The 13203-nt window shown below is 41.8% G+C and overlaps 1 protein-coding gene across 1 annotated transcript in view; it reads left to right on the plus strand.

The window, feature by feature from the left end:
- The first annotated feature begins 206 nt into the window (after positions 1-206).
- Positions 207-13203, plus strand: part of slc30a3 (solute carrier family 30 member 3) — a 101456-nt gene continuing 88459 nt past the window's right edge. Inside the window, exon 1 of the mRNA XM_033021402.1 lies at positions 207-475. Within this exon, the coding sequence (XP_032877293.1) occupies positions 396-475 (80 nt within the window). The 5' untranslated portion in view covers positions 207-395. The remainder of the gene's footprint in view (positions 476-13203) is intronic.

The raw sequence follows: 13203 nt of genomic DNA on the forward strand, positions 1-13203 counted from the left end.
AGGCGGCAGAGCTCAAGCCACCGTTCCTACGGCGAAACAAACTAGGTTTCGCTAGCCCTTTGGTTTGAAAGATGTGACAGCGGTGTCGACACACGTCGCACAGTGAGCTGGAAGCAGAGCTTCTTTCAGTCAAAGCAGCTCCGATTGCCCTTTGCACACGACTCTCTCCTATTAACAAATAGCACAGCGCGAACGAATCCCCGAGTCAAAGCAGCTTCAGCCCAGCAGCAGAAACTTTGGGTGGTCGGAAGAGCCCCATTCAGATCGTCTCCGTGAAAAAAACGTTACGGTTTGAGATGATCTTTAAACAAGTAGCATCTTCGACAAAGTGATTTAAGTTAATAGGAAGGATATCTGTTTAGTGCTTTCCAAGTTCGAGAGTATCATTTGGAAATATGGATCAGTTTGTGGATTCAGAAAGAGCTAATCTGATAACTGAAAGCAAGGCAAGAATGTACACGCTGCGCCTGAAAAGGTAAAATAATAGGTTAAAGGTCGTCAATTGCTACGTTACAGTAATGCGCTGGCATTGACTAAGGTTGCCTTCAATCTATGAATTTTTAAACAGTTAATAGTAAATTAATTAATGCAAATAAAATTGCACCCTGCGGGCTATCTAACTACTGTAACCAAGTATAAGAATGTGGAATGTGTTGTACATGTCACTGGTCATTCCGCGATTTTGTTTTACATTTTAAAATCTATGTACTCTAAATGGACGAGCATTACGTTGAGATGGTGCTATTACAGTAGGCTGTGAGAATGTGACCACCTCATTATTCAGTAAAATTGGGTAAATATTTACTAACGCACAAAGCTGCACAGGTAGTGTAAGGTGACTAATAACCACGTTTCAAAGACGCCGGTCGCTGAAATCGATGCCGTTCTCAATTTCCATTCCCTTGCTTCACCTACTTTTGTCATTGTTGGATTAAATGTAGTTTGAAAGGAAACATATTGGGAAGGTTTTAGAACCATTTGATGCATCTCCCGAGCAGCGCGATCACATCCTGCAGTCTAGAATAGTGCGCTAGCGGGAGGACATGGCCAGTTCCACTGTTGGGTGTTTAAATTGTACTTATTTACGGTAGAATAGGCATTGTAAGCCGTGTATATCATTTAATAATAGTCATTATCGTTTGATCTAATTAGTCTGCCAATAAATACCTAGCCATTTTCCTTCATCTAACTTGTGTGCACACTGATCAAAGGCATGATCGCAAATGTGAAATTTGAGGTTTTTTCCCCAGCGGGTTTGTAATTTATGGCTAAAACCCAGCGTCAGAACACAGCCGCGAGAGCAGTTTGTGTGAAGAAATTCATTTTCACGCCTGGTTTCATTTCAGACAATCTGTGATTAATAGCTTCGCGAACTGATCATTCAGTAGATAATATAAAAGGCAATATTAATGATTGATGCTATTTTATAAGGGCATTAAAAATTCGTTTCACGTTCACGTCCACGATGTTGTGTAGTTTAATCGCCAATTGTTTGCATGCATTAAGCCTGCCCGACGATGTGGCTTAATTGATAACTTTGATGGGAAATGTTGAATTGAAATCTTCCAAATGTACAGATAAGTCGTCAGTTTCGAGACGTTCACGTTTTAAAATCTATTCAAAATAAATCAACCACTTTTACTGAAAAGGAGGGTTGAAAACGTTGATCACAATTTCAGTTGCGTGTGACTGAAGAAAAGCGAGACACGCCGAACATGGTACAGGCAGAAGTCATACAAATTAAAGAACAGGACACCGGCTCTGCCGTGTACTCACTTGCTGGTCTTTATTTCTCTCTGAGTGCCGATGAAAGGACTAGTGTTTTACTACAGCATTATCCGTGAGATTCAGTTTCATCAATGATTTTGACACGATTTAACTATTTTCACCAGATGTCATTGTGATGTGTTCCAAAAAAAATCATGAAAATGGCAGTTTACACGGGAACCAGAATTAGCCCCTTGGTTTAAAATTGTAAATTTGCCTTGCAATTTGCCAAACTTAGAGTGGTTTATAATTTAGCGACGGGAGGGCAAGGATCAGGAAATCTTGCGCCATAGTTTGAGACATTTTGATCATATAAATTGTAAAAATATTTTATTTACTTCACTGAAAAGGTGGTCGAAGTCACATTGCAACATCCGCTGAGATCAACTACACTGGTTGATGTGGTTCCAGGGGCAGCGGTCAATGATTTATTTTTGGACTTACTAAATTGCCCTGCCATCTCACATAATTCGCAATTAACATTCTGTTAGTGTAAAAACGACATCAATACTTTCTGGGCCCTAAATATCAACCAATGATCTTAAAACAAATTGTATCACATACACATTGGCCTTCACCTGGATTTCAGTTCACTGATAAAATGTAAGGATGTTGGTAGTCTGGGCAAAAGGGGGTCTGTTGCATTTTCTTTGATCGTCTCATCAGACTGGGACATTGGCTTAATTCAGATTGGGCTAATAGGGGTGATTCTCCAATGAAAATATATACCTGTTAATATAGACTTGTAACGAACTCAGAGGAGGAGGTTGTGCCACAACTGCGAAATAGAGCGAAGCAGTTGAGTGAAGCTAGCCGCGTCAGGGTTGGGACAAATCAATAGTCAATTTATTTACGACTGGCATTGTTGTCCTGAGACCATATTTATGCTGTAAACAAACACAATGCAAGACATTAAGAAAATACCTTTATTGGTTTGAATTCAAACAAAAATTGAACCACTGCACGTCGTTTTAACTGCTATCAAGAAAACGATCAAAAGGTGTACGGACAACAATTTTGTTGTGTCTCACGAACACCCCCTCCCCTCAGTTAAATTATTTGAATGCAGTCTAATTGTGCGGGAATTACTTTCTGTTCTGTTGTAATTTGATTGTCTCGTTTCCCTTCTCCTCCCTACAATCTACTCTTTATCACACAAAAACACGCACAGAAATGACACCCTATTTCAGATTTCAGTCGCTGTTGGTTCCAACGAAAATGGCCAAATCACCAACTTTATTGCAGAGGGGCAAAGTTATAGATCTATTAGAGCATAAATATGGGACCTTTTAAAGATAGATCAATTTGCCAATAAAGGAACAAAATCAAATGCCATCTTTCATTTGCCTGTTAATTGCAGAGAATAACGATTTATCCCTTTCTATGGTTCTGCAAAAAATAACCTATTTTCTAAAACTTAGAAAGTTGGCTTATTAAGAGGATTTCAGGATTACAATTTCTCATGTTTACTTCATCTAAAATTATTTTTAAAAGATCATCATTTTCCAGATGATATTTCTTGATACAATGGCAAAAAATACTATTTTCCAAAAGATCTTCAAGAGTCAAGAGTGTTTTATTGTTATATGTCCCAGATAGAACAATAAAATTATTACTTGCTGCAGCACAGCAGAATATGTAATCATAATAAATAATATAACAAAACTCAAAATAACAAACAATAACAGTGCAGCAATAATAATAATATTCTATTGTAGTCTATTGTAGTTCATAGCATGAGGTTTTAGTGTTTAATAGCCTGATGGTTGTAAGGAAGAAGCTGTTCCTGAACCTGGACGTTACAGTTCTCAGGTTCCTGTACTTCTTCCCGATGGCATTGGTGACACGAGTGTGTGGCCAGGATGGTGTGGGTCTTTGATGGTGTTGGCCAGGGCCGGATTTAGATGAATAGAGGCCCTAAGCTGTTTTACTTGTGAGGCCCCTCCCAATCCCCCACCCGCACGACTAGAGGAAGATGGACCACCAGATTGACACCGATTTGCAGCCGAGTGTGGCCAATGAGATAAGGGTCTGGAAAGCTGCGCTTATTTATTTATTTATTTATTTATTGCACTGCTGGTGTCGAGTTATTGGTTTAAAACACTATTATTCTGAAATGGTGGGCAAGGAAAATTACTGAAGGGTTGTTTAGAGACCACAGTGCATTGTGACAGCATATGTAAGAAAGACCTATGACAGTCAAAAATATGATACACCTTGCAGGGCTCTCACGTAATTTTTTTTCTCTATTGTCAGCCGGGCAACCTTGGCAGCTTTTTGGGTTGCCAAATGGTCATTTAAAATGGCTTGCATGACGCATGCGATAATGTGCTTGGACGAAGTGCGTAGTTACCAATCGGAATTATGCTCAATGAAGCATTCACATATTATTTCTGCTTCAAATAAAGTCAAAAACTAAACATATTCACCAATCAAGACATGATATACCACAATGACATGCAGCAAATTTATAATGCAGTATCTCAACTCTTTTTACACGTTGCAATGAATGCAATTTCTATTATTTCTTTCCACTTCCAAACAAAAATGTGGTTGGATTATTCAGCGTATGATCAACTTGTGTCAATAAATCCTGGACCATGGTAACATATATGCTTAACCATGCACACTACAGATTGATGCAAGCATGTTTTCTGTGAAGGACTGAAAATTATCATGACATGGCCATAGCATGGGTTGTTATTGCTATTGGTACAGAAACACTCTCGCTTCCCACATAATTTATCCACAACAAAATATACAGGTTGCAAGGAAATTTCTAAAGGCATTTTATGATAATAGCTGTTAAAACCGACTATACCCATCTGACAGGTTAAACATTACACTAACTGACATGAGATGGCCAAAGGACATAACTGCAGCAAATGTTATTTTGGTAATATGTTTAAAGGTCCCACACAGGAGATTTGTGGGCAAATTTAGAGCATGGTATTTGGAGTAGGGTATTGACATGGATAGAGAATTGGTTGGCAGACAGGAAACAAAGAGTAGGAATAAACAGGTCCCTGTCAGAATGGCAGGTAGTGGCGAGTGGAGTGCCGCAAGACATGGTGCTGGGGCCGCAACTATTTACAATATATATTAATGATTTAGATGATGGGATTAAAAGTAACACTAGCAAATTTGCAGATGACACAAAGCTGGATGGCAGTGTGAACTGCGAAGAGGATGCTAGGAGGTTGCAGGGTGACTTGGATAAGTTGAGTGAGTGGGCAGATGCATGGTAGATGCAGTATAATGTAGATACAGGTAAATATGAGGTTATCCACTTTGGCAGTAAGAACAAGGAGGCAGATTATTATCTCAAATCAAGTCAAGTCAACTTTATTTGTCACATACACGTACAAGATGTGCAGTGAAATGATTGTGCAAAAACAACAGAACAGAATAGAATAGAACCACTATTTACATTTTAGAAAAAAAATTAAAAATAGACACAACATAACGGTAAATTAGTCTCTGGTGAGATAAGAGTTTACAGTCCTGATGGCCTGAGGGAAGAAACTCCGTCTCATCCTCTCTGTTTTCACAGCGTGACAGCGGAGGCGCTTTCCTGACCGTAGCAGCTGAAACAGTCCATTGCTGGGGTGGTAGGAGTCCCTCATTAAGTTGCTGGCTTTGGATCTGCACCTCCTGGTGTATAGGTCCTGCAGGGGGGTGAGTGTAGTTCCCATGGTGCGTTCAGCCGAACGTACTACTCTCTGCAGAGCCTTCCTGTCCTGGGCAGAGCTGTTCCTAAACCATATTGAGATGTTGCCGGACAAGATGCTTTCTACAGCCCCAGACTAGAAGCACTGAAGGACCCTCAGAGAGACTCTGAATTTCCGCAGCTGCCTGAGGTGGTAAAGGCGCTGCCTTGCCTTACTCACCAGTGCGGCAGTGGGTGTTGTCCATGTCAGATCCTCTGTGATGTGGACCCCCAGGTATTTAAAGCTGCCTTTGATACCATAGATACCTAATCAATGGTATCAGATTAGGAAAAAGGGAAGTGCAACAAGACCTGGGTGTCCTTGTACACCAGTCACTGAAAGTAAACATGCAGGTACAGCAGGCAGTGAAGAAAGCAAATGGCATGTTGACCCTCATAACGAGAGGATTTAAGTATAGGAGTAAAGAGGTCCTTCTGCAGTTGTACAATGCCCTGGTGAGACCACAGCTGGAGTATTGTGTGCAGTTTGGGTCTCCTAATTTGAGGAAGGACATCCTTGCCATTGAGGCAGTGCAGCGTGGGTTCACGAGGTTAATTCCCGGGATGGCGGCACTGTCGTATGAGGAAAGATTGGAAAGACTGGGCTTGTATTCACTGGAATTTAGAAGGATGAGAGTATATCTTATAGAAACATATACAATCATAATAGGACTGGACAAGTTAGATGCAGGAAAAATGTTCCCAATGTTGGGTGAGCCCTGAACCACCATTAATCATAATACCAATCTGTAACATTTTGTTCCAGATGTTCCATACCTTTTGAATTCTTGATATTATGGAAAAAAGAAGAATAAGAGCCAAAAGCAAGCATCTCAAGTACTTAATGAATCTTGTGGAATACAATATGTTTCTTCTCAAACTGAAGTTCTTTCTTCACAATATACATAGGATAAACGTGCATTTCACCATACTTAGGATTCCAATTATTTGAACATGATAGATTATATTGTTAACCTTTCCTCTATATTGCCAATAAGTGATCAAGATCTAGTTCTGCAGATTAAAGCTCCAACAGATGATTAAATGTGGAATTTGATGAGTGGGAGAAATTAGTTGAAACAAGGCAAAAAGGTGTCATGTCTATATTTAAAGAACACAGGAATTGAACTATTAAGCATCATCTGTGGCAGCATCAAGCACACAAAAATTGGAGAAATAATCAGTGTGATAACACAGGAAGATAATTGGCTAATGAGTATTGCAGTTTGTTTTTCATCTATTTTAAAGGGGCTTAGTCTAAATTATAATGCAGTAGGAAAATAATAGAGCAGTGAAACCAAAACTGGTACGAGCGCCTTTAAAAAGTTATTATTAACTAGACTAAAATGTTATTGAATCTTTTAAATACTCTTTGACAAACTTAATTACTCATTAAATAATTTAAATTATGACAGACATGGCAGGGCAGGTAATATTATTGTGACTGTAGCTTATGAGATCTGGAGGATACAGATGTGATTCAGAGCAACCACGCAGCAGCAAATGTCTGCTACTAAGGAAAATTCAGCTTAGAGTTGAGGAGATGATTCTTGCCTCATAGAATGAAGCATTAAGGAGGAAGTTATCTTCAAATAGCCACGCCCTTGAGTTTAAACATTGTGGATTTGAACAGTGGACTGGAATATGACTACAAGATGGGCAGCTAAGTGGATTCAGAAGTTAGTTCAGGAGGAGGCCAAATCATTGAACTTGTCTAATCCAAAATATAAAGAGAAAATGCCAGAAAAACTCAGCAGATCAGGCAGCATCAGTGGAAAGAGAAACAGAATTAACATTTCGGTTCAATGCTGCTTGATCTGCTGAGTGTTTTCAGCATCATCTATGTTTTTATAGTATGTATTATGTCTTGGTCAATCTGCATGCAGAAACTGGCTGCTTGAGTTGTTGAGGAGTAACAACTGGAACAGAGCAATGCAGAGTCTCTGTGAAAATCCCTATTCTGACAGAGAGATGAATGGAATATCATTGATCAAACAATTGGAAATGGTTGGCCCAGAGTACAGCCCTGCAGAAATGTTGTAGTGATGTGTTGGCATGTTTGACCTCCAGTTGCCATAGCCATCTTGCACGTGCAAGGTATACTGAAATCAATGACCATTGACAGGTTTTGCCAGGGCTCTTTTACATCACAATCTGTCAAATGATATCAAGAGCAGTCATTCTGAAATGGATCGTTGATCTATATTTGGACCATTGCGGTGCTGAGGGTTAGAGCTGAGTGCTGCTGTCCAAACCTGAACTGGGTATCAGTGAACAGATTATTGAGGAATGATGCCATGTGATAGTATAACTGTTAAAAGCTTCTGTCGTTTACCCACTGATTTAGAATACTGTTTGGAAAGTAAATGAGTGGAATAGAATTGTTTTAATCTTTTGTGAACATGGCACATCTGGCCAACTTTCTACTTTGTTTGCCAGATGGCAATATTCCAATTGTGCAGAGGCACATTGATCTAGGGACACAATGACCGGCTATGGGGTGCAAATCTGGAGTGCAAATCTTCAGAACAATTGCTGGGATGTTGTCTGATCCCCATAGTCTTTTCTCCATCCACTGCTCTCAGTCATAACATCGCAAAGAGACAATTGTATTTGTTGAAGACTGGCTTCTGTGACAGACAAAGCCAAGACGGATCATGAACTCATGATGGTCACAAATCTTCAGCCTTGCCTTCAGCATGTGCCTGATTGAAGATGGCATATTCTTGGAACTCCCAGCTCCTGTTGGCTGTTGGATTGTGCCTCATCAATCATCAAACTTTAATCAGATTCATTGATTGTGGGATTACGTATTCCTGTCCACTGCATGCCAATTTTGCTGTTTCACACACAAATGGTCCTATGCTGCACTTTCATGAAATGGGCATTCATTTTTAGATAGGCCAGGAGCTGCTCCTAGCATACGGTTGTGCCATACGATGGCAACCTCGCCAACGGTCTGTCTCGTCCTTTTCATCTTTTGTTGTATTTAGCCTATTGTTAAATGTATGTTTCAGTGTAATTATAGTTTTGTATTACGTGGAAGGTGGGAGGGGGAGGATGGGGGAAACTTTTTTTATCTCCTCGACAGAGATGCGACTTTTCCGTATCGTATCTCCGTCCGCACTGCGACCTAACATCGAGGTGGAGGGACCGACTTCGCAAGCTCCGAGCCGCAGGATTTTGCGAACGCCCCGATCACAGGAGCTTCGATCGCCCCGACGCGGCAGCATCTTGCTGGGGATCGACTTTGGGAGCTCCAGCTGAGGGAGCCTGCGAACAACATCGTGGAGCTTGCGATCCCTTTGTCGGTGATCAACTTCGGGAGCTCAAATCACAGGAGCCTGCGAACTTAACATCGTGGAGGGACCGACTTCGCAAGCTCCGAGCCGCAGGATTTTGCTAACGCCCCGATCACAGGAGCTTCGATCGCCCCGACGCGGAAGCTTCGATCGCTGGCTGAGGGAGCTTTGATCGCCCGACTGTGGATGGCTCGACTGCCCCGATCGCGGGAGAAAAGGAGGAAAGAAAATAATACGTTACTGCCTTCCACCACAGTGGTGGATGTTTATGTTAATTTTTATGTAGTTGTGTGTCTTGTTGCTTTTTTGGTATGACTGTATGTGTTTGACTGCAAATCAAATTCCTTGTATGTTTACATACTTGGAGAATAAATTTATTACAATTACAATACAATACAATTACAATAATGGCAAGTGCTCTCGTTGTGAAGATGGGACTTTCTCTCAACAAGGATTGTTCACTAGTCACCTCGAACCAGTGCTGTCATGCAAAAATACACCTTAGTTTAGTTTATTATCACATGTACCAAGGTACAGTGAAAATATTTTATTGCGTGTTAACCAGTCAGTGGAAAAACATTACATGATTACAATCGAACCAGTGGACAGGGATGAGAGGATGGTCTCCCTGGTGCCAGGATTCAGGATGTCACATTCTGAACATCCCCGAGAGAGAAGGTGAACTGCCGGCAGTAGTTGTGCACGTAGGTACAAACGACATCGGGAAGAAGAGGAAGGAGGTTCTCCAACATGAGTTCAGAGAGTTGGGAAGAAGACTGAAAGGCCGGACTTCTAGGGTGGTTATCTCTGGATTGCTTCCAGTACCTCGTGCTAGTGAGGACAGGAACAGGGAGATAGGGGATCTGAATGTGTGGCTGAGGGGCTAGGAGCAAGGATCTAGATTTATAGACCACTGGGATCTCTTCTGGGGTAGGGGTGACCTGTACAAAAGGGATGGGTTACACCTTAACTGGAGGGGACCGACATTCTGGCAGGCAGGTTTGCTAGGGCTACACGTGTGGGTTTAAACTAAATAGTGGGGGGGGGAGGGATTGACAAATTGGGAGTATAAAGATGGAGTTGAAGGGGAAGTGGCTACAGGAAAAATTACAAAAGATTCTCGAATTAATGGGAAGGAAAGCTTGAGAATGGACAACAGAGTACGGTCAGGGCCAATTGCGAGGGGGGAAGTGAATACGGAGGTCAAAGTACTGTATATGAATACGCGAAGTATAAGGAATAAAGTGGACGAGCTTGAAGCTCAGTTAGAAACTGACGTTGTGGGAATTACTGAGACATAGCTGCAAGAGGGCCAGGGCTGTGAACTGAATATTCAAGGGTATACCTCCTATCGAAAAGACATACAGGTGGGCAAATGGGGTGGGATTGCCCTGTTGGTGAGGAATTAAATTCAGTCCCTTGCAAGGGGTGACATTGAAACAGGAGGTGGAGTCAGTATGTATAGAACTAAGGAATTGTAAGGGTAAAAATACACTAATGGGACTATTTTACTTCGGAGTCACGCGAGTGACTACGTGAAGACCCCGCCAGCACGCATGCACGACATAGCGTCTCACGCAATGCAACAGCGACGGGCGGGGGAAGAGATGAGGGCAGCTGCAGGAACGAGCAAGACCACACACCCCAGACGGCAGCACCCCTATGCATCCACCAACAGGCATCAACACCAGGGTGCTGGTGAAAGCATGAGGGCTGCACAGCAACCACAAAGGTCTTTTTTAGGCCAAGGCCCAGAGCGGCCCTCATGGAAGATGCGGCAACCCCACACTCCGGCGCCTCGACCACTGAAGAGGCAGAAGCCGAAGAAATGAACATACCACCGGTAACCATGGAGGTAGGTGGGTCTGGTTCCTTCCAGAACATAAAAGGTGTAGGTCCTGTACTAATAGGGGGAAGGTTACACTTGTTTTGGGAAGCATGGAGTACTATTACAATTAATAAGTATATACTACAAAGTATTCAGGGATACAAAATTGATTTCATCCAAAAAAGTTAGCCACCAGTTCAACATGTATCTGATAGGGAGTTTATACTCTCACAACTGGAAAAGTTGGAAGGACATGCAGAACTGGTGAGGTTACATGCCAAAGGAGTTATAGAGAGGACGGTGCATGACTCTCTGGAATTTGTATCAAACATTTTTACAAAAACCAAGAAAGATGGTGGATGTCGCATCATCATTGACTTAACTAGATTGAATACTTTTGTTAAGTATATACATTTCAAAATGGAAACATTTGTTACTGCCAAACAATTTGTTTCTGAAGGGATACTTCATGGCATGCATCGATTTAAAAGATGCATACTATTCGGTACCTATTCATAAGGATCATCGTCGATACCTAAAATGTAACTGGATGGGGCAACAATGGCAGTATAAAGCGTTGCTTAATGGATTAACATCAGCCCCTAGGCTATTTACCAAGATATTGAAACCAGCCTTGACAATACTAAGAAAACAAAAACATATTGTCATGGCATATCTTGATGATATTTTGATTGTGGGGAAAACCCTGGAATTAGCTAAATCAGCGGTTTCAGCTACCAAACAGTTGTTTGAAACACTGGGGTTTATCATCCATCCAGATAAATCTAAGTTGACACCATCCACAACTATGGATTATCTGGGATTCACAATTAACTCTGTCCACATGTCTGTAACATTGCCAAAAAACAAAGCAGCAGATTTGGTGGAAGCCTGCAACAAATTGATTGTTACTAATCAACCATCTATTCAACAGGTGGCAAGAGTGATTGGGAAATTAGTAGCAGCATTTCCAGCTACTCAGTTTGGACCTTTGCATTACCAAAATCTACAAAGGGCAAAGGTGCAAGCGCTAAAACAACATGCAGGTCATTTTGATCGACCTATGCATTTACCAGCCAAAGCAATGGTGGAAGGAAAATATTTGGCATAGTTCCAGCCCCATCGTTATCAGTAACCCATCAGTCACATTACAAACATATGCCAGTGCTCATGGCTGGGGAGCAACTAACACTATATCTAGTACTGGTGGTAGATGGAACATACAAGAATCATCACTACTACAAACACTGGGTATAAATTACTTAGAAATGTTGGGTGTGTTTTATGGGCTAAAAGCTTACTGTTCAACTATGCACCATCTGCATGTCCGCCTACAAATTGACAATACCACGGTGGTGGCTTATATTAATCATACGGGTGGAATAAAATCGATATCGTGTGACAATCTGGTCAACACAATCTGGCAATGGTGTGTCGACAGACATATTTGGCTATCAGCAACTTACCTACCAGGTAAGCTCAATACAGTGGCAGACACCAGGTCACGGAAATTTAATGACAACACCGAATGGATGTTGAACCACAAAGTATTTGCTGATATTACTATGTGGTATGGTACACCTGATATCGATCTCTTTGCATCCAGACTGAATCACCAGTTACCAACATATGTCGCTTGGGAACCAGACCCTGAGGCAGCAGCGATGGACGCTTTTTCGCTGAATTGGGGAAAATTGTTTTTCTATGCCTTTCCAAACTTCTGCCTCATCAGTCAGGTCCTACACAAAATACAAATGGACTGAGCTTCAGGTATTTTGGTAGTACCCGATTTGCCTACACAGCCATGGTTCCCTGTGGTCCTCGACGTGGTCTCTGAACCGCACATGACCATTACTAAAAGACCAGATCTTTTGGTCCATCCTGTTATGGACGAGAGTCATCCGTGCCATGACAGGATAAATCTGTTGGCTTGCAGAATTTGAAAAGACCTTTGCTGGATCTGGGATTAATGGACAGGACCATGAACATGATCACGGCGGCCTACCGAGAATCAACTAAGAAGCAGTACCTCTCCAGCATTCGAAAATGGGAATCGTACTGCTCAAGGACTGGTGTGGCATACAAAACAGCTACAGTTACTAACGTCCTGGAGTTCCTATCCAGCCTTCACTTTGATGAAGGACTATTCACCGTTACAGCACTATTAACAGTGCTAGGAGTGCTCTGTCAGCATATTTATGGCAGGCACCAGGACAGCAGTCCATGGGATCCCACCCTTTAGTTGCCAAACTAATGAGGGGTATCTACAACACCAATCCTCTCAGACCAATGTACACCCAGATCTGGGACGTCAGTGTTGTACTGACATTGCTAAGGGGTTGGTCACCAGCAATGTCCCTGTCCCTGGAACAGCTCACACTAAAAACAGTCATGCTGATGGCATTGGTCTCAGCTCAAAGGGTCCAGTCCCTATACAAATTAAGATTGGACAATACGAAACCATCAACTGACAAGATAACCTTCCGGATCTTGGAGTTGGTCAAACAAAGTAGACCAGGAACATCGGGACTGAATTTGGAATTCCGGGCATACCCAACTGATCCCCGTTTGTGTGTCATGACACACCTACTGGTTTA

Source organism: Amblyraja radiata, chromosome 5, assembly GCF_010909765.2.
Source record: "Amblyraja radiata isolate CabotCenter1 chromosome 5, sAmbRad1.1.pri, whole genome shotgun sequence".
NCBI classification, from domain to species: Eukaryota; Metazoa; Chordata; class Chondrichthyes; order Rajiformes; family Rajidae; genus Amblyraja; species Amblyraja radiata.